General features: G+C 42.2%; 1 protein-coding gene across 1 annotated transcript; it reads left to right on the top strand.

Moving 5' to 3' along the window:
* Positions 1-202: 202 nt before the first annotated feature.
* LOC138601789 (nipped-B-like protein B) lies at positions 203-21,455 on the top strand. Its single transcript, XM_069672997.1, has 47 exons — positions 203-236; positions 1,498-1,646; positions 2,236-2,401; positions 2,801-2,901; positions 5,586-5,694; positions 5,779-5,927; positions 6,364-6,494; positions 6,583-6,673; positions 6,808-7,305; positions 7,390-8,868; positions 9,290-9,388; positions 9,553-9,735; positions 9,918-9,986; positions 10,080-10,169; positions 10,264-10,367; positions 10,483-10,569; positions 10,656-10,887; positions 11,700-11,851; positions 11,946-12,026; positions 12,130-12,230; positions 12,333-12,462; positions 12,548-12,630; positions 12,752-12,884; positions 12,977-13,120; positions 13,211-13,297; positions 13,512-13,723; positions 13,808-13,910; positions 14,002-14,100; positions 14,236-14,382; positions 15,552-15,686; positions 15,778-15,876; positions 15,983-16,036; positions 16,154-16,262; positions 16,354-16,490; positions 16,841-16,981; positions 17,094-17,187; positions 17,282-17,436; positions 17,529-17,619; positions 17,731-17,904; positions 17,991-18,181; positions 18,294-18,401; positions 18,513-18,713; positions 18,796-18,942; positions 19,056-19,447; positions 19,537-19,711; positions 19,891-20,079; positions 20,428-21,455. The coding sequence occupies exons 2-47, from the start codon at positions 1,583-1,585 to the stop codon at positions 20,779-20,781; spliced, it is 8,070 nt and encodes a 2,689-aa protein (XP_069529098.1). The 5' UTR covers positions 203-236; positions 1,498-1,582; the 3' UTR covers positions 20,782-21,455.
* The last annotated feature ends 644 nt before the right edge of the window (positions 21,456-22,099 follow it).

Below are 22,099 nucleotides of genomic sequence, written 5' to 3'. Positions count from 1 at the left end.
GGGGATGCTCTTCGTCCCAGCAGACATGTTCGCCGTGAGAAAGAAGAAAACCCCCCGACGGGAATCACTGCCGCTGTGTTAGCTGTTACTCCGAGGAGCTGTTTGAACAGTGGGACGGAGAGGGAGCTAGAGACTCTTCTCCAGCTCCAGCTGCCATCCTACTCCTGCTCCTGCTCCTCCCCCTCCTCCTCCTCCTCCTCCACCAGAACCACTTCTCTTTCTCATCACATCCAGAGGTAAATAAGCCAGATTCAACAATAACAAGCTATTTACAGACAAATTGTTTACCTTCCCGAGTGTTTACGCGGAGTCAGACACATCAGGCAGCCTAGCGTGATTAGCCAGGGGGATGATTCTGATGTGTGATGGGGTCTTTGCTTTGTACCCCTGCCTCCCTGGCGTCGGGTCGGGGTTACGCTTCCTTAGGCAAGTCCGAGGTCCACTTTGTGAGCTAGAGATGCGTCGTTGAAGGCCATATGAAGTGTGAGTTGAGAATTACACGACCTGTATGATAAAAATAGAGCCCCAGAGCAGGAAACCCACGGCTAACCGGGTTTGATGCACTCCCGGTGATGCTAGCTAAGGAGAGTTACACATATACCTTGGCTGTTAGCATACGTTAGCTAACATCTCCAGTTGTTGCTAGCCGGCTAACCCCGAGTTGATTTTAGTCACTTTTACAGACGTCGTTATGTCGTTCGTACTTTTAGTAAGTGTCTACACCGTCAAAATGATAATAAGTGAGTAATGATACAATCACATCTGATATAAAGAAGGGCTAATGTCGCTGGTATAAGACAGAACAGCCCCGGAAACCTTAACTGACACTGTAATGTTAACAAAAGAAAAGAATTTGATGTGCAACTAGCTTACCAGGTTTTCTGTATCGTCGCTGGGTTTTTGTTTTGTAGTTTATTTAGCGACAGTAATGGGTGTAATAAAGCTACAATAGGCTGACTTGTAAGGTTACAGATGAATATAGACACACACAGAGGCAGAATCGTTGTAACTTTCTATCACGAATTCATATGTTTGTTGTCACCATCTGAATCTACTTGTAATGCACGACATAGCTTACTCCATTCGTATGAGTGCTAAATCTGTTTTATGTATGTTTCTGCAGAAAACTAAATGTCCAGCTTGTGCAGGTTGTAATATCACAGCTACACAATGCACACAATGAAGGTGTTTGTTTACAGAGTCAAAGAGGAGCAGGGGGTGAGATGGTATGGGCAGCAGTAGCTGTTACAAATCAATAACCTATAAAGGCATGCCCAGTCTTGATACAAGGCTGGTATAAACTGTCTACGTCAGAGGAGCGGTTATGTATGCATTGTGATAATGCACACTCACGAGCTGACACAGTTTTGAACCCCATCCCAGAAGAAGCACACCAGAGTAATAATTTGGAAAACACTTGGTTATTTAGTAATACCTTGTTGATACTGAAAATTCTGTAAGAGCGTCTGTTGCCACTTATGTTTTGTGTCTCTGCAGCATTTCGGAGATGTGAGGAATAGGAAGAGATTGGTGATATTGAGCAGCCTGTGCATTGACACGACCTCTTCACCTCATCTTCAGCATGAATGGTGATATGCCTCATGTTCCCATCACTACTCTTGCTGGAATTGCTAGCCTGACAGACTGTAAGTGAAACATCATGTCTCTAACAGCCTAAACACTAACATTCAAACCAAGATGTGGCAACTAGACTAACAAACACCTGATTGCTAAGTACGCTGAAATACACTGGCTGTGTAGTTTAACCACAAGTTAATTACAGGTAATTATGATGTGTCTACTTGTGATTAAAGGGTATAGATGAAGTGGCTTTAGATGTGAAGTTTAAGGCTTAGCGATATGAATAACTTTTTAAAAAGGCCATTCATAGCCAAAGTATTGTATGCAATCACATTAAAATATGAACCTAATAAAGGGGATAGATGGATCTATGTCTCTTGCATTATACAGCATGTATTATTTTAGCCACTAGGAGATTGGCATGTTTTCTGAGGCCTTCAAAATATTTATTCTGATAAAAAATGTTAAAAAAATGAAAAGTATCCAGCGATTGGATCCATTTATGTCCTTCTACCTGAAAACTAACCAGTTAGGAATATTGAGATAATGTTAACAGAACCTGCAAACACACATATTTTCACCCACTAACCCTTTCCAAAAACACTTTTATCATATGATTTCCCTCCCTATGTAACTTGTCTTTCATCCTTGCAGTGTTGAACCAGCTGCCCTTGCCTTCTCCTCTCCCTGCCACCACTGCTAAGAGCCTGCTCTACAATGGAAGGATCTCCGATGAGGTCAGCAGCCTCCTGGTGTGTCGGGATGAGAATTTGGTGACTCAGCTGGCACAAAGCCTCAACCAGGTCTCCACCGAACACATGTAAGTACCACTCACTAGTCTTTCACGCCACACTGAGAGCTTAAAGGAAAATTACTATTACAGAGGTAGACTTACCAGTATGGTTTTAAACGGTGTACTAACCCTTCAGTTCATTTTGAATGTGGATATAAATCGTTGTTGAGTTGTCAGTAGTGTAAGTGGTAACACATTACAGAGAGTTGATTCACTAATTACTTTTAAAAAGTGAAGTCAGGCGATGCTGTTTCCGTTTTCAATGAGCACATAAACATCACTGCTTCACCAGATATATCAGCTGATGCTCTGTGTTGTCAGAGTCCTGAAGGGGTAATTTAACCAGCTCTAAAATGATAATTGAGACTGGAAAGAATCAGAATGCCTCCAATCTGACTATTGACTATACGTTTGTCTGCTTTCCAGAGAGCTGAAGGACAACTTGGGGAACGATGAACCCGAGGGTGACATGCCAATGCTTCTACAAACTTTGCTGTCCAGGAACCCCAAAATCTTCAGGGACAAAAGTATGCCAATCCAGTACAAACTTTGGGGTTGTAAGAAGGAGGAAACACTGAGAATTTGCATGCTCTCTCACTCTCACTCTCACTCTTGTTTTCTACTGTAAATAATTATTCACCTGAGCGTTTCCTGAGTCAGATGCAGAACTTGTACCTGGTGTCACTACATTAGTTGTTCCCAAACTAGGGATAGAGCCATTGCAGGAGGGAAAATGTTTGCATAGCAGTTATTACTGGAACTCAGCCAATCATTAATGTCATTAGTTCTGGCTGTATTTTTTCCAAAGTGGTGCATAACAGAAACAGTTCTGGAACTGCTATCACAACACCAGTTGTGTTGTTTACTATTTGGCATCACTTGGATGTTTGTTTGGCTGTAAAGGTAGGTGATCATTTCCTGTAAATGTACCTGTAGTCTTAATTGGCTTGCATTGGCATTCATTTTGTTACAAGAGTGTAAGATTTATGGAGCAATATTATCACCAAATGCAGATAATGAGGTGTATATATGTATTAAGCTTAGCTCTAGGATAGGAAATAAGCACCAACGATTAACCCAGCTGTGCTCACAGTAAAAAATAGTCCCTCAAGAGACAGCGTGGTTTTCGGAGCAGTTAGCACAACAATAACCGTGTCTAGTTAGCGTTAGCTTTGAAACATTCAGTCTTCATAGGGGGGGTCGTCAGGTGCAGCAAAACCAGGGTGACGTATGAGGAGAGAGATAACAGTAAATAAAGGGAAGGGTTGAAACAAAGGTCCCTATGGGCTTGAATCCCTGTTGACTGTTATTTTCCAGTGTTATAAGCACCAAACTGGAAATTTCAATCAACTCCATGGTATAAGAGAGGAGGAGGACATTCCAAAACTATCGACATGGCTAGAAAGCATTAATAGTAGGAGAGAAAATGTGTTGTATAGTGCTGACTGATTTTCTCTAACCCTAACCCTATCTCTATTTACACGAGTCGTGCATCTGCATTCAACATGCAGAAATTTCAGCTGTCAAATTGAGCCCTCAGATTAGTTGTTGTCAATATGGGGGCAACTGCTAGATAAGCACCATAACTGAGGAAAGAGATGAGAGAGAGGAAAATGTGGTTTAAAAAAGAAAAGCGCTTCTTTCATTTGGAGTATTTTATAGTTTGAAGAGAGAAGACGAAGAAGAAGAAGTATAATTCGTAAAACATGGCGACAAGAAGAAAGACATGGGAACTGTATTGCTAATATTTAATATTAGTTTATTTATCGCAAGCAATGACTGTATATATAGATGGACAACGCGTCTTCATCTGCTCTCATTGTACGGAATTGCTGCCAAAATAGCCCCTGTGACAGGCGCTGCCATCTTGTGATGGTGACGTCATTTGGAGCCAGAGACTGCGCAGTAGAGATTGGCGAGTGGAGCCGCCGTAGCCACTTCCGCTAACCAAAACACACTCACTTAACTTAAAGATAAAGACAGAAAGCATTCCGCACGTTGGCGTATTTAACAGCAGAACAGCTTCTTTGTGTTGGTCTGAGGTTAACGTTCACAGATATGAAAACTTCAATGACTGTAGTGGTTGTTTTAGTTATGTTTACTCTCGGCGATCGTCCTCTCCTCTGCTAATCTGGAACAGATCGGCAGCAGGTGCTGTCAATCATCCTTTTTACAGCATCACAGCAACTCATTAACACTAAACTTGAAGAAGAAAGCAGAAGAGAGCAGAAAAACAAACATTTGAACATATCAGCATGATAAGAACTAACTATAATGACAGGACCATGTTTGAGAAACATTTATTTAATGTGTATTTTGATTTTATAGTTTGACTCATGTCCCATCTGTTAACATGGAGGAGGCGGGCTTTATGACATATACTGCAGCCAGTCAGCAGGGGGTGCTTGAAATGTTTTGGCTTCACTTTTAGGGAGCTGTCATGTCGTCCATCCTTTTATACGGTCTATGATCGCAAATCATACTGTCATAGCAGTAATGGTAAATGGACTGTACTTATGTAGCGCTTTTCTAGTCTAGCGACAACTCAAAGCACTTTTACACTTCATGTCACATTCACACATTCACACACCGATGGCTATGCCACCAGGGGCAATTTGGGGTTCAGTGTCATGCCCAAGGACACTTCGACATGTAGACTGAGGGAGCTCATGTTTTATTGTTTTTCTGTTGAACCAACCGTTTAATCCCTAGCTCAATTTTAACATCTCTTAGGGTGGGAATAAAACCTTTTGTACAATTCCACCTCCAGCAAACACAACCTGGTATATAACTTTTTATAAATTACTTTTAAATCCTATAATTAAACTTAACTGTTTATGGCACATTTCATATTTCAGTTTTTAAAGCTGTGTTTGTTTTGTTATCATCAATTATATCAGTAATAGCTGTAAACAGTTGCACATTTGTCTTTTAACCTTTGTTCCGGAAAGCCTTCCAGTTTTATGAGCAGCTGCCCTAGTCTGCAATTACCCATAATTACAAGTATATAGGATGCATGCACACTTTCATACTGAATCAGTGTTTGCGCCAGAGAGAAATGCCTTGCACATGCTGTAGTTCATACTGCAGCGCGAGGTGGAGGTGCTGGCAACTGCAAGAAAACAATTGGCCAGAAAATATAGAATTATATATGTTCTACTCTATGTTTGTATGACCTTGGTTATAGATGTCTTTCCTCCTTATCTCTCAGGTGCACTGCAGCAGCCGTTGATACAACAGTACAAGGTGTCTCAGAATCAGGTGCATGGGAGTCCAGGATCAAACTATCAGCAAACCACTGTCGCTCAAAGTCCCTCTGGGTAAGTCCCTTCCAGCATAGTGTCAGATAAAGAAACGCGGAAGTATCTATATTCTCATTAAGGCTTCTTCATCCTCTTTCACAGATGCTTTACATCCCAACAGTCTGGATCAGGTACTCGGTTCGTACCCCAGCAGAACAGCCCTATACCTAGTCCCTACACCCCTCAGAGTCCTGCAGACTACATGCAGTACAACCCACCAAGTTATTCTGAACACCAACAGACTCAGCAAGGTAGGTACAAGTTTGAGTCTGGAGGAAATGTGCTATTAGCTGTACTGTCTACTTTCTGTGTTGATTAAAAATCTTGATTGATATGTTACTCAAGCATTCACAACAAGAGGCCTCTCCACGACAGAATACAAGCTGTACAATAAATATTCAAGATGTGGCTCTGAGGGGGTTGAAGACATTGTTCCCTCACAGAACATCAGCTACACTCTGACCTTGAGCTATTAAAATATCTTTTAAATTCTCCTACTCATTTTCGAGGAAAACAATTACTCCTTTTAATATGAAACCAGCTGCATGTTATATACACATGGCTAGCTGCAAGCAAATTGAACAACTCACTATTACATACATTTGTATGGCGAAGATTAAGTTGATAACCTTACGTCGCATTGCAAATAACTTCCCTGGATGTTTTTTTTTTGGCTCTCTGTTTTAGTTGCCAGTGTTGTGAGAAATATCCATGACAACAAGGTCTCTGGACAGCTATCAAGTAATTCATCTCATCATAATGCGAGACTAAGTTCAGATGAGGACTACATGAACATGGCTCACAGACTGGGACATGAGGTAATGCAGAGAATCAAGATATCCTGAAGTGGACCTCGGCTGATGCTGACACTTCAAAGTGATGATAAATGTTTTTGTGCCCCAACAGGACAATGACCCCTCCATGGGGGCCTCAACGTTTCCGGTTAAATCACCGCAGTCTGTGTGTTCTCCTGCTGGGAGCGAGGAGGCTGCAAAAAGTATGCTGCCTTTGCAATAAATCATTTTTTATCATTTTGTGCTAAAAAAATAATCCACAATTGTACAATTTATTCTTTGCCATGACTTATTCTGCGTGCTCACTTGCCCTTGAATTGTTGTTGCATTTAAATAGGGTCCAGGCGCACCCTTATCATGCAGTCACCCCCGCCTGATATGCCACCAGGTGCAGCTCCTGACCTGCTCCTCACCTCCACTGACCGCAAAAGGAAGCAGAAAGAAAGGAGTAAAGAAGAAAACAAGCAGATGGACAATAATGCTTTGTATGGCATTGTTAGTTCTCCAATAAAAGACTCTGCCAGGCTGACGTTAAAACTCACCCGAGTGAAGAGTCCGGACATGGATCCATCGCATATCGGCTCAGACCACGAAACCGATTTGATGAACAACAATCAGTTGTCGAGGACTGCTCAGGACTTGTCGCGCAAGTTAGGTGCTGAGGAGCAGGCGAACTGTCAGCAGGCTCCTGCGCGGCCTCATACCAAGGAGACCGGAGTCATCGGTGGGGTTGTGTTTGATGATGCAGAGATCGACACTCTTGTAGAGATCGAGAGAATAGAGCGCGAGTCGGCCAGTGAGAGAGAGCGGTGGTCTAAAGAAGTCCAGGATAAAGGTATTGTGTATCTGTCTTATGCATTTGCAAAGACTTTGTATGTTTGTGTATATTGAAGATCAAATCTTCATTTTTTTATTGCAGATAAGCCTCTTAAGAAACGGAAACAAGACTCGTATCCTCAGGAATCCGGAGCCGAGCCAAGTGACGTGCCTACTGTACAAGGAGTTAACACCGACAGCAAGCTGACACCCAAGAAGACGAATAGTGCAAGTAATGGTTCCAGTCGGCCTGCTTTGATGGTCAGTATTGATCTGCAACAAGCAGGCAGAATGATAAGACAGCCCGTAGTGGTCTTGGAAGCCCAGCAGTTGTGTGAGGACCACCTTCGGCGCATTAAGTCAAAGACTGATGGAAAGGTGGATAAAGTTGTTGAAAACAGACCCGAGATCATCAAACAACATGCGGAAAAGCCGAGGAAATCCGGCTCTGACGGGCAACCGGAAACCCCGAAACAGAAGCAGGATGGTCGGCGGGATTCAAAACACAGACATGACGGCAAATCAGACAGCAGCAAGGGACACTCGGATGAAAAGCGGCCGGACACACCGAGGCAGAAACACGACAAGCATTCAGACTCGCGCCACAAAGAGGAAAAGAACCACAACAGTCACCGATCCAATGTCAGCCAAGCCAAGACTCCGAAAACCATGAGAGAGGCGGAGCGTAATTCCAGACATGGAGAAGACAAAGCCAGGGATAGAGATGGGGATAAAGACAGAGAAAGAGATAAGGATAAAGAGAGAGATAAGGATAGAGAAAAAGATAAGGACAAAGACAGAGATAAGGATAGAGAAAAAGATAAAGACAAAGACAGAGATAAGGATAGAGAAAAAGAAAAGGACAAAGACAGAGATAAGGATAGAGAAAAAGAAAAGGACAAAGACAGAGATAAGGATAGAGAAAAAGATAAGGACAAAGAGAGAAATAAGGATAGGGAAAAAGATAAAGTTAAAGATAGAGATAGAGATAAAGATAGAGAAAAGGTTAAAGATAGAGACAGAGACAAAGAAAGAAACAAAGACAAAGAAAGGGACAGAGACAGAGAGAGGGAAAAGAAAAACAAGACACTGTCAAGTGAAAACTGCAACAGACACTCATCTGACCAGCATGATAAACCTGACAGCAGTAGAATAAAGCAAGACGGAAGCAGAAAATCCACTGACCTCAATGGTCGGCAGAGGACAGATAGCTCCGGCCCTCAAAATGCCCAACAAAAGGACGAGAGGAAAAGTGGGGATAGCCGAAAGAGCTGCAAACAGCAGTCTGTGGAGACAAAACCAAGCGAGTTCCCCTCGTACCTGCTGGGTGAAAAGAAAGGAAGTCTGAAGAACTTTGTGATTCCTAAATTGAAACGGGACGGTAAAGACAAAGATCCCCAAATTCCAAGCCAGTTGAAAGAGGGCCTGACCGAACCCCGAGTCAGGCTGGAAAGAGTGTCATTGATAGAGAACTTAAAAAAAGCAGCTAAACCTGTTGTTGTGGTTCAGAAACTCAGTATCGATGAGGTGAAAAGCATCATTAAGGAAAGCAGGAATGCACACAAATCCTCCTCAGGGAAAGGTATGTTTTCCTCTGTTCACTAAATATATATCAAAAAATATGTGTGCATTACGTTCTCAGGAATCATGTTATGTTACAATGTTGGATGTCCATGCTAAACGTGGGTGAAGTTTCAAATCTGTAGGTAAAAGTATGTTGGAGTTTTTTCTACACGCTACACTTTGTGATGTCACAAATAGCAAGCTTTTGTGAGAGCTGGCCAATCAGAAGAAAGTAGACGTGTAGGGGTGGGATTTCTTAAAGGGACAGAGCTGACTGAATTTTTTAACGGTAAATTGTGCTAAGCTACTCCACAGTTATCACAGAGTGAAACATGAAGCTTGAAATTAGCATGATGACCCCCCCTTTAATCCAAATATATAGTGGATAATTGATTGAAGAAGTGTTTTTTTTTATGCTCACTCACCTCTTGTGCTTACAGAGATGTCAAACAAGCGAAAGCATGGCATGATCAGTAAGAAGTCCAAGTACGCTGAGTTGGACTCAGATGAAGATGACGAGGAAGACTCTGGCGATGAGTGTCAGTATTTCACCTTGAAAATTAAAATGTTTGTGCAATGTTTGCTGTCTCCACTTCTGGCAGATATTTTTTTTACCACGCAGTTTTCCGTAAGATACAAGGATCCGTACCTGCTGATATTTTCCAATAAAATTCCAAACATTTTCTCTCTGTTATTTTTTCAGCTGCAAAGAAAAAGTGCAAGAAAGACCACGACAAGACATGGAAGCACGAAGAGAAGAGAAGTTCTGGAGATCACCGTCGAAGCGGAGGTTCTCATAACGCTCGCCGGGGGTCCGGCGGGCGTCAGCGTGAATGGAATTCGGATGAGTCGGATAAAGACTCTCCACCTCCAAGCCTTAGTGATGGTGAGTCTTTTTTGCTTATTCTTCTTAGAAGATGAGTTTGTTTTCAAACAACGTGAACCCAATTATAACCGTAGATGATTGCCAAACAAATACTGGAAATTATGATTGTTAAATTCAGTAACTGAGGTGTAGTTTCACCTGTCAATGATTTGACTAATGTTGATGTTGTTGTCTTTGTACAGTTGCCAGAAAAATGAAGAAGCAGAAACAGAAAAACAGGAAGTCGCATGATTCCAAGCTGACACATGAGGGTATTTTTTAGCTTCAAACTCTCTAATGAGATTAATGAATTTGACATGTATGCAAATCTATATTTATCCATTTTTTTCACATGTGTTTAACAGAAATAATGGACTCCTCCACATTTAAGAGATTCACTGCCAGCGTTGACAACATTCTGGAGAACCTTGAGGACGTGGACCTCACTAATGAAGGTGAACATCAAGCACTGCACAGCTTCCAACGTTTTTCACGGTCACTGTTTAGTCTGAGAATGTGTCATTATTATAACTTTGTGCCCTTAAATAGATGATGATGATGAAATACCTCAAGAGCTCTTGCTAGGAAAGCACCAGCTGAGCGAGCTTGGGAGCGACTCTGCTAAGATTAAAGCTATGGGGGTCTTTAACAAGGTAAGAAGAGTGTGTTATCACTTGGTTATGCTCAGGTTCACAATTAATATAGAGCTACTAAACACCATCAAGTCACAAACGCACTATTTTAACCAATTACTTGTTTGATCCACAGTTCCCGTCTGATAAACTGGTGAAAATTTTAAATATCCTGGAGAAGAACATTCTGGACAGCGTCAAACTTTCCACATTAATGAATCATGTAAGTGGTCAGTCTGAAATTGTTCAGAGCTTTTAAGCAACTTTTGTTATTATTATTATTCTCCTAATTGTTTGTGACATTTGTAGGGTAATGATTCGATGGATGAGGAGCGGCTGTGGCGTGACCTTATCATGGAACGAGTGACTAAGTCTGCTGATGCCTGTCTGACTGCACTCAACATTATGACATCTCCACACATGCCCAAAGCTGTTTATATCGAGGATGTGATCGAGAGGGTGTTGCAGTACACAAAGTTCCATCTGCAAAACTCTTTGTACCCTCAGTACGACCCGGTCTACAGAGTGGATCCCCATGGAGGTCAGCAGATTTCCTCTGTGTTTTACAAAATTTAAAAATATATCTTAATTTTTATGTGTGTACAAAGTCTATGAAACAATCACTGTATATAAAGATGGGCGACGCGTCTCCATCAACTCCCATTGTACAAAATTGAAGCCAAAACATCCCCCGTTATGGCGCTGCCATCTTGGGATGGTGACATCATTTGGAGCCAGAGCTGCGCAGTTGAGATCGGCAGGTGGAGCCGCCATAGCCACGTCCACTAACCAAAACACACTTAAATTACCGAAAAAAACCCAGCAAGGATTCCACATGTCAGTGTATTTAACAGCAGAACGGCTTCTTTGTGTTGGTCTGAACCAGACGTTCACAGATATGTAAACTTCAATGACTGTAGTGATTGTTTTAGTTACGTCTCCTCTCACCGTTCCTCCTCTACTCTGCTAATCTGGAACAGATCGGCTGCAGGAGCCGGATTTGTCAACAGAGCTGTCAATCATCCTTTTTACAGCTTCAAATAACTAATTAAAAATAAACTTGTCAGAAAAATGAACACTTGGACGTAAATCATGATAAGAACTTACTATAATGACAGAAACCATGTTTGAGAAAAAATTGACGTGTATTTTGATTTTATAGTTTGACTCATGTCCCATCTGTTAACATGGAGGAGGCGGGCTTTATGACCTATACTGCAGCCAGTCAGCAGGGGGCGATAGAGAGGGTTTGGCTTCACTTTTAGGGAGCTGTCATGTCGTCCATCTTTTTATTCTGCTAATGTTTAAAGCTTATCTGTAATTCAACTCCATTTTCCTTTTTATCTTCCTAAGGTGGTCTGCATTCCTCCAAGTCCAAGAGAGCAAAGAGTTCCACCCATAAACAGAAGGTGGTAGTCATGCTCTACAACAAAGTCTGTGATGTTGTCAGCAATATTGCAGAACTCCTGGAGATCCAGCTGCTAACAGATACCACGATCCTCCAGGTGAGACTCGTCTGACACCATTAGAATTCTAAACACCTGAATTTTGACTCTTTTAGTTCCAACATACCTGATTGTTTTTGTGCCCTACTTTTAGGTATCCACTCTGGGTATCACACCATTTTTTGTGGAGAACGTCAGTGAACTGCAGCTATGCGCCATCACACTAGTGACAGCAGTAAGTCAAACATGGCATGCAACTTTAGCATATTAAGCTGGTAGGCTTGCAATCAAACAGTTTCATCATGTGTCCTCCTGCTTTGCTTTCCCCTCTTCTGCAGGTGTTCTCTCGATACGAGAAGCACCGGCAGCTCATTCTTGAAGAGATCTTCACCTCTCTGGCCAGACTGCCTACTAGCAAACGCAGCCTCAGGAACTTTAGGTAACTTGAGTCATTATTTAAAAAATACAATTACATAAATGAAGATTAAAGTCCTCTCTGTTGCTCGGTTAAACGAAGGAAACATATCTCACACCTCCCCAGGCTGAACAGCAGTGATTCAGACGGAGAGCCTTTGTACATCCAGATGGTGACGGCGTTGGTTTTTCAGCTCATCCAGTGTGTGGTAAACCTCCCCACACCGAGGGACGCAGAGGAGGAGCATAGTAAGAAGGTAACTACAGAGACTTTAACTAATATTTAATAATATTTATGTCTTGTTTTGGAACTTGTTTTACATGTTGATTTTTTATCTTCAGGTGGACAAAGATGTCTTTATCACAAACTCTTACGAGACCGCCATGAGGACAGCTCAGAACTTCCTATCAGTGTTTCTCAAGAAGTAAGTTATTGCTCCCCGCCTCTTGCTAACCCTAACCCCTTTAACCTCAAGCCGTAAAGTTTAGCTACTTAAGACTACTGTGTACCCGCTTCTGCAGCCCTAACTGCTCTGTGTGTTCCAGGTGTGGCAGTAAGCAGGGAGAGGAGGACTACAGGCCTCTGTTTGAGAACTTTGTTCATGACCTGCTGTCTACTGTCAACAAGCCCGAGTGGCCTGCAGCTGAACTGCTGCTCAGTTTACTCGGCCGCCTGTTGGTGAGTAGCAGCACTCGCTTCAAAGGTGTCAGTCACCGTCCATCCAGTAGGAACAGCTGCTGATGTTTTTTCCCCCACTTCTTGTGCTCCAGGTGCACCAGTTCAGCAACAAGCAGACAGAGATGGCTCTCAGGGTGGCGTCGCTGGACTACCTCGGCACTGTCGCGTCCCGCCTGCGTAAAGACGCAGTCACGAGCAAGATGGACCAAAAGGCTATTGACCGCATCCTCAGAGAGGTAGAGTAGATAATTATGAAATTGTAACTGCAATTACTGATGGCATTGAACTGGTTGTGAGACACACCTGGGTTATTGATCTCCTTACAGACTCCAGGCAGTGATGAGATCCAGCAGCTCCAGAAGGCCTTGTTAGACTACCTGGATGAGAACATTGAGACAGATCCAGCCTTAGTGGTGAGTGTTATGGTGACATTTATGATTCCTGAAGGACTGGTTGTGTTTACATGCAGTAAAGTTCTCCCATTGTTCTCTTATAACCTGAAGCTCTCAAATTGTTTGGGTTGTTAGGTGATAGAGAAACAGGTTAAACAAGGTTCCTGTGCATAAAAATGGTGAAGTATGCCTTAAAATGTTCTGAATTTTTTTTTTATCACTTTGTTTCTTGTAGTTTGCCAGGAAGTTTTACATTGCCCAGTGGTTCAGGGACACTACAAGCGAGGCAGAGAAAGCGATCAAGTCTCAAAATGACAATGACGAGGACGAGAGACATCACTCCCACGATGTTGACTCGACCGCGGAGATCATGCAGAAGGCCGAGACGCGAAAGAAATTCCTCCGCAAGATCATCAAAACACCACCCTCACATTTCAGTTCTCTGAGGTTAGAAGTACTTCACTGTGGACCGCTGTACTTTAGGCTATGCTGGTTGATTGTATCATGTCACGGAGCTCTCTCCTCTTTCAGGTTAAACTCTGACACGGTGGACTATGAGGACTCCTGTCTGATCGTTAGGTATCTGGCCTCCATGAGGCCGTTTGCACAGAGCTTTGACATTTATTTATCACAGGTAGGAAGATTTTTTTTTATATAAACATGAGTGACAGATTTTGTTGTGTTGACTGTCACTGATGTTTCCTCTTATTGTCTCTTTTGAATAGATTCTGAGAGTGCTGGGTGAAAGTGCCATTGCTGTCAGAACGAAAGCCATGAAGTGTCTCTCTGAAGTTGTAGCTGTTGATCCGAGTATCCTTGCACGGGTAAGACATCCTGTATTTGCTGCTACACATCTACACAGAACATTAGATTAGTAGCTGAAGCATTAAATGCCAGAACACCATAACATTCAGTAAGATTTGTCTGTGCTTGACTCATCTCCCCTCTTTGTGTTTTAGTTGGATATGCAGCGCGGTGTTCACTGTCGCCTCATGGACAACTCCACCAGTGTGCGAGAGGCAGCTGTGGAGCTCCTCGGCCGCTTCGTGCTGAGTCGACCAGAGCTCATCGAGCAGTACTATGACATGCTCATAGAAAGGATATTGGTAACTTCTTAAGCTTCCCTCCTCAACATCTGTGTTACTATCTTTCAACAGGTGGTTAAAAGGTTATCGTCACATTACATGCCCTCTTAGTGGTTTGTGGAAAGGAGTTGGCGTAGCACAACTTTTGACTGGACTTGACCAAAAAGTTCGTTTAAAGTGCCAAAGGTCAGCTGAGGATAAATCATCTTTTTCCGCACACTGCCACCTAAAGATCAAATTAAGAACTGCAACCATTAGACAGTTGAACGTGCATTTGAAACTGCTGATGAATGTTAAATCAAGGGTAGAAAATGTATTTTAAAAAAGAATCCTCTGTACATCCAGGCAGTAAATCAATATCTCAGATTTAAAAAAACACAATGGTATATGTGGCTTAAGCAGGACTGTAATAAGACATCCAATCAGACAAAATTATGGGATGGCCTACCTAATTGTCTACCTTTCATTCATTCTTTCATTCATTCATTCAAACCTTTATTTAAGCCTCCAAAATCATCGCGGTTTCTCTCATTTGCAATGATGTCGAGATACAGAAAATGGCAATTGAAACAACCATAAAAACAATACTCTGTAAAAACAATTGCAAGCTGAGGTGAAGGTGGTTTGAGATCACCTGCATATGTCCGAGAGAGATTAGAGTGTCGATCCTAAGAGTGTGTTGTAAGAAATTCAACATGTTTGGAGCACAAAAACTAAAGGCGGATTTTCCAAGTTCAGAGTAAACGTGAGTGATTTGAAGCAATTTTGTCGGGTCCAGTGGTCCAGTTTTAGCATGGATGATATGTAGGGTGGTGAATGTACAATAAGGGATTTATAGATTTAAAAAGATAGAAGTGTTTATCATGCCTCTGTGTCAGAGAAGACCAACCTACTTTTATTTTGTTAAAAGTAAACAAAAAGAAAAGTAAGTAAACAAAGTAAACAAAAAGTAAACTGAGTCCAGGGATTTGAGGGTGTGCTTCCACCTGCCTCCACCGGCCTCATCGCATCCGTCTACAGAGAGCCAAAGCTAGCTATCTAGTCTGTCAAGAATGGCCGTTAGCACTGAAAACTGTGGGCAGCACTCCTCTCACCAGCACTCTCTCTTGGACTTACTCCACCTGTAGACAGGAAGTGCACGTTCGTGGGTCCTAAAAGCACTAAATCTATCTTCCATTTCTTCTCCATAGGACACGGGCATAAGTGTACGAAAGAGGGTCATCAAGATCTTGAGGGATATTTGCCTGGAGCAGCCAGACTTCCACAAGATCACCGAGATGTGCGTCAGGATGATCCGAAGGGTCAACGACGAAGAGGGGATCAAGGTTTGTGTTTATTTTTCACGTGAATATTTCTTACGATTGGAAGTTGGCAGTTTTGGGCGAACAGTTGAATAAACATCTCTCTCCCCTGCAGAAACTGGTGAATGAGACATTCCAGAAACTGTGGTTCACGCCCACACCCAGCCACGACAAAGACGCCATGACCCGGAAGATCCTGAACATCACAGACGTGGTGCGTAACATCGAGGCATTTTGTGTGACAATATACATTCGAAATAAAAACCTTTTGTGTTTGATATTTTCATAATCTGACTTGAGTCATTTTTATTTAATCTCAGGTGTTGGCATGTAAGGATTCAGGCTATGACTGGTTTGAGCAGCTTCTCCAAAATGTGAGTCCTCAAGCTTGTTTGCTCTATTTTGACAGCAGCTAGTGTGTCTTTATGAGACCTGACGTGTGGATCATTTGTCAAGCATCTTATCTAACCTCTTTATGAAACTGTTTTTAGCTACTGAAGTCAGAAGAGCAAGCTTCATACAAACCTGCCAAGAAGGCCTGCGTTCAGCTGGTGGACAACCTAGTGGAACACATACTGAAATACGAGGAGTCGCTTACAGGTAATACAAGACATTTGTCGACGTTTGTTTATAAAATTGTCAACATGGTGTGCTGTGACAAATGTTAATGTTTTCGACGTTTCTGTTTCAGACTGTGAAGACAAAGGGGTCAACTCAGGTCGTCTGGTATCGTGCATCACCACTCTGTACCTGTTCAGCAAGATCAGAGCACAGTTAATGGTCAAACATGCCATGACTATGCAGCCCTACTTGACCACAAAGTGCAATGTAAGTACAATGTGATTAAATTCAGTATCAGCCTCTTTTTTTTTTTTTACCTCCACCAAAACATGAGAAAGCACTTGTTGAAGCTGATGCCCACAGGACAGGAAATGAACTACACTAAGTTTATGTTGTGCAATAGCACCATCTAGTGGCAGCCAAATGAAAGTACAGGTGTTCAGTGCATGGTCTGTTAGAGACGACTGGGACAAATGCTGTACAGAGCTCAGATGTTTTGTCTTAACAAATTAGTAGGTTTAAGCATTACCATATTACAGTTACTATAAGATGAGGAAGAATATGATTAGAAAGGCAGACCAGCTTAGTGTTTGACTGTTTGTTCATTAACATTTCAGACTCAGAATGACTTCATGGTCATCTGTAACGTGGCAAAGATCTTGGAGCTGGTCGTGCCTCTGATGGAGCATCCAAGCGAGACTTTCCTCACCACCTTAGAAGAAGACCTGATGAAGCTCATCATCAAATACGGCATGACTGTGAGTGACATTTAAAGCCTTCAGCCTTTACAGATAGCTCTCATAAAACACTGATGTGAAGCTGCTGCTGTGAAATATACAAATATGATTGAGCGTGTTATTTGCGTTTCAGGTTGTGCAACACTGTGTGAGCTGCCTCGGTGCTGTTGTGAACAAGGTCACACACAACTACAAGTTTGTTTGGGCTTGTTTCAATCGTTACTACGGTAAAGCTTCTGTGTTATATTATTATAAACCTTATAATAGAAAAGCCTTGTGTATTTTTATACCATATCATATGACTTCACATGCATTCTATAGGAGCTCTTGCTAAACTGAAGACGCAGCATCAAGAGGACTCCAGCAGCTCCACTCTGGCTACTAACAAACCAACTCTCCTGCGCTCGCTGTTCACCGTCGGGGCTCTTTGTCGGCACTTTGATTTTGACCAGGAGGAGTTCAAGGGTGCCAACAAGGTAAACACTAGCGATCTGCTTACATGACTAATTATGTGCAGAATAACTGTTGAAACCTGATTTGACTTGCTGTCTCCTCCTGTGTCGTTTAGATTGTCATCAAGGACAAAGTGTTGGAGCTTCTGTTGTACTTCACCACTCATGAAGATGAGGAAGTCCAAATCAAGGCCATCATAGGACTAGGTATATTGCACCTTTAAATTGACTGTATTCACTCTTATTGGTTACAGCATATTTGATCAGCATATTATTGACTGATCTGACCTGTTTTTAATTTATCTCCTTAATCTGAAGGCTTCCAGTTCATCATGCACCCAGAGCTCATGTTTGTGCAGGATGTGAAGGTTCTGTATAACGGCAACCTGTCAGATGAGAAAAGTTTGGTCAGTCTGAAGATCCAGGTGTTAAAAAACCTGCAGACGTACCTGCAGGAGGAGGACTCTCGAATGCAGGAGGCTGATCGAGAATGTGAGTTTAACAAATCCAATCCGTCACTCAGATATACGACTATTAATGTAGAGCACTGATCAAGCTGATGTTTTCTGTTCATTCAGGGAAGAAGCAATCAAAGGAGGAGAATCTGAAAGAACTGGGGGACATCGCATCGGGCATGAGCAGCTCCATAATGCAGATTTACCTGAAGCAGGTGCTGGAGTCCTTTTTCAACTCGCAGTCCACTGTTAGGCACTTTGCCCTGAGCGTCATCACGCTGACTCTCAGCCAGGGCCTCATCCATCCTGTTCAGGTACGTTCTCCCCTGACTGAAATATACAATAACTCCACTGAGTGACGTTCTCTGCTGCATTGAATGCATCATGATTTGATCACTCATTAAGCAATTGTTTTTGTTTTGTTAGTGTGTGCCCTACTTGATCGCCATGGGAACTGACCCTGAGCCAACCATGAAGAACAAGGCCGATCAGCAGCTGGTGGAGATTGACAAGAAATATTCAGGCTTCATCCATGTGAGTGGCTTTCAACACCAGAAGAGAGAGCTTGAAAACAAAGCCTTCTTATGTAGTTATTACATTAACTATATACGTACACGCTGAGTTGTTCTCTCTGTGGATTCACAGATGAAGGCCGTAGCAGGGTTAAAGATGTCTTACCAGGTGCAACAGGCCATAAATGGATCCAAAGGCAAAGTGGTCCGAGGTTTCCGCCACGAAGACTCGGACTCCGCTCTCTGCTCTCATCTCTACACGCTGGTCCGTGGCAACCGGCAGCATAGACGAGCATTCCTCATTTCCCTGCTCAACCTCTTCGATGACAGCTCCGTGAGTTTACCTACCTCTCCTGTCAGATCATTTCCTCTCTGTGTGTAGGTTAAGTATTTTGAACTGTGTTTTTGACTTGCAGAAAACAGAGGTGAACAGGCTGTTGTTCATAGCCGACAACTTGGCCTGCTTCCCCTACCAGACGCAGGAGGAGCCTCTTTTCATCATGCACCACATAGACATCACTCTGTCTGTCTCTGGGAGCAACCTGCTGCAGTCTTTCAAGGAGGTGAGAAGCTTTGTTTAACGTTGTATACGACTTTAAGTTCTCAGTTTTATAGTGTAATTAATATATCCACTGTAAATTTGGACACTGTTTGAATACTTTTGTTCTCCGTGCAGTCTTTACGGAAAGGCCCCGTGCAGCAGGAAAAGAAGATGAAGACAAAAAAGAAGAAAAAGAAGAAGAAGAAGAAGAAGAAGAAGCAGTCCAAGAGAAGGAAACACAGCTCTGATGATGAAGAAGAGGACGATGAGCAGAGCAGTAGTAGTTCCAGCAGCAGCAGCAGCAGCAGCAGCAGTAGCAGTAGTAGTGAGGAAGAAGAGGTGGTGGAAAAGAAAAAGAAGTCTGCTGCTTGCGACTCTGACTCTGACATAGAAGACGAGGGCGCAGTGATGGCCCGTCTCCCTGAGAACCCCGTTCCTCTGCTGGACTTCGCCAGCGCGTCGCAGGGGATTCTGCTGCTGCTGGTGCTAAAGCAGCATATGAAGAATCTCTACGGCTTCTCAGACACGTAAGCGACATCGGAAAACGCCTGTCAATGAATCTTTTATTTACACTTTCCTTAGGCTGGATTGACCTTTTTTTTTGTTTGCGTTACAGCAAAATCCAGAAGTACTCACCGACGGAGTCTGCCAAAGTGTACGACAAGGCAGTGAACCGGAAGTCTAAGGTGCACTTTAACCCTCGTCAGACACTGGATTACCTGAAGAGCGATGTGTCCAACATGGATCTCAGCTACGACACCAAGAAGAACATTGTGAAACAGTATTTGGACGTAAGCATTCAGTACTATGTTTTTAAGTTGTCTGTGAGTCTGGAGAATACAGTTTGTTTCCTCCTGCTGGTTAACAATTGAAGTAAACTTTTTGTAAAGCAGAGAAGTACCTTTACATTGTCTGGAAATAATCACATCATAAGACTTGTACTGAAACCCCACCTGCTTGTATCTCTTAGTTCAAGGTACTGATGGAGCACTTGGACCGTGACGAAGAAGAGGAGGAGGGCGAAGCAAGTGCCAATGCCAGAAACAAAGCCATTACTTCACTGTTAAGGGGCCCAAAGCCCTTGAACCACAACCATAATAACCACAGTGCTCCAGTGGAGTCAGATGATGAGGAGAGTGAGGATGAAGATCCCCCTGCGGTAAGAAATGTAAAACTCTGTTGGGTAGAGATCACCCTGGGGATTTTCATGAAGCTGGTTACACAGGGCATCATTGAGGTCATGCGGACATCACAACAGTAGTCACGTTTTGCTGTTTGAAAACATTAAAATGTGGGTTCTTTGGAGTTCTGCATCCAAAGATATATTTAATAAGTCTTATTATAAAAATATATCTCCTGGGAGTACAAAGATTACAGTAGTTTTCATGGATTTTAAGTTTACCCCCAGTGCTTTAGAGAGAGGAAATGTTTTGAGGCTTCCTCTGTAAAAAACAAAACAATAAAAGGTTTGTTCATGACAGAGACAATCTGCTTTTCCTATCCACAGCGCAAACCAAGAAAAGGCGGGGAAGAGGATTCGGGTCACATGAACGAGTCAGTGAAGGCCATGGACGTCGTTGCCATCTGCCGTCCCAAATACAAGGACAGACCGCAGATTGCCAGGGTCATCCAGAAGACCAAAAACGGCTACAGTATACACTGGATGACTGGATCGTACTCGGGGCCCTGGGTTGTTGCAAAGAAACGGGACGGTCGCAAAAAGGTGCCTTGGGTTGACACGATCAAGGAGTCGGACATTATTTACAAGAAAATATCCTTGACGAGCGGACACAAGCTGTCGAACAAAGTGGCACAGACGTTACGGGCGCTGTACGCTGCCAAGGAGGGGAGTAAGAGTTAATCAGCTGAAATTACGCAGACAGAAACACCCCCCTGCCCCCCCCCACCCCCACAACCCAAACCTATGTGGACCCAATATGTTACAGAGAGAAAACCTGTTGAGATTTCAGGACCTGAAGGAGGAAAAGTATTGTGACACTGGTCTGTGTGAATACAGACATGTTTAAGTTTAACACAAGAAAAAAGAAGGAAATGTTTTGGAAAAACATTGTGTGGGAGTTCCTTCGCTGTTGTGCAGCAACTTCGTTGTTTGATTTTTACTCCCACTGTATCATAGTTTAACTAAACACATGTTTATATCAGAACATAATTCTGTAAAAAAAATAAACTGAATGTTGGAAATTAGTGTATTGATGATGTTCTTAATAAAGTGTTTTTGGAGTTTAAACTAGCACCAGATGGATTTATTCACTTGACCTGACCTCCAACAACTTTTAACTTGCTTTTTTTTTCCTGTTCAAAACATTTTGTTGTTCACCCACACTGTGTAATGGAGTATCTTTGATATAATTTATTTATGTTAAGAGCAGTGCAGTATCTGTGCCTATATGCAGGGGAAATTCTATTGTTTTTAATATAGATTTTGATGTTATAGAACACAGGACAAGAAAAAAAGTGATCCCCCGCTCTTCTGGTGAAACAAATACTGCAATAAATTTTCTTATGTCTTTGTTACTTGTTTGTGCTTTTATTTACCCACATCAAAATATATTTACTCATCATCTTTTTTGTTCTGTGCTGTCAACAGCTGGCAAGTAACTAACTGTATATGTTTAGAATCCCTGCAGTTAAAGTTTTTCAGACACAGATTTTAACGAGAGTGCTCTGTCTGCTACTTTAACTCTCTCAATATAGATGTTATAGTATAGAGACGTTACAACTGTTTGTAATCTGATTTAATCTAATGTGAGTTTTTTTTAAAAATACTGTCACAGTTTTGCAGTTCCATTTTAAAGAAAATAGTAGGTCTGTTATATATTTTATATAAATTAAAGGTAATCATATTTTACTTCTATTGCTGCATAATTTATAATCAACAGGCAACAATTGATCTTTTTTTTAAATTGAAAAATCCTAAATTGTTTAGAAGAGTGTATGAATGAAACTCTAACTACATCTAAAATTCCTCCTTACTGCAAGGCAACAGGTTGAGTTTAATTTTAACTTTTCTTTAATTAGTTGAATTCTTAATTAGTTTAATAGTTTTCCTTTTATAAATTATTACATGTAATATTCTCTTCTATATCTCTATATCTGTGATTTCGATTAAATCACATTGACCGGTGGATGGCAACCCAACGCTTCACTGCGGAAAGTCT

The sequence above is a fragment of the Semicossyphus pulcher genome, unplaced genomic scaffold, assembly GCF_022749685.1.
Source record: "Semicossyphus pulcher isolate SPU_LCO1_2020_fin unplaced genomic scaffold, fSemPul1.0.p SCAF_22, whole genome shotgun sequence".
Lineage (NCBI taxonomy): Eukaryota > Metazoa > Chordata > Actinopteri > Labriformes > Labridae > Semicossyphus > Semicossyphus pulcher.
The sequence above is the reverse complement of the archived record's forward strand: the minus strand, read 5'-3'. Positions and strand labels throughout refer to the sequence as shown.

What these genes read in the sequence shown, in the direction of transcription:
- LOC138601789 (XM_069672997.1), top strand. Translation starts at nt 1,583, where the DNA reads ATGAATGGTGATATGCCTCATGTTCCCATCACTACTCTTGCTGGAATT. An exon ending in CGCAGCCTCAGGAACTTTAG is followed by an intron (nt 12,231 to 12,332) that starts GTAACTTGAGTC and finishes ACACCTCCCCAG; the next exon opens with GCTGAACAGCAGTGATTCAG. An exon ending in CAAGGCCATCATAGGACTAG is followed by an intron (nt 17,620 to 17,730) that starts GTATATTGCACC and finishes CTTAATCTGAAG; the next exon opens with GCTTCCAGTTCATCATGCAC.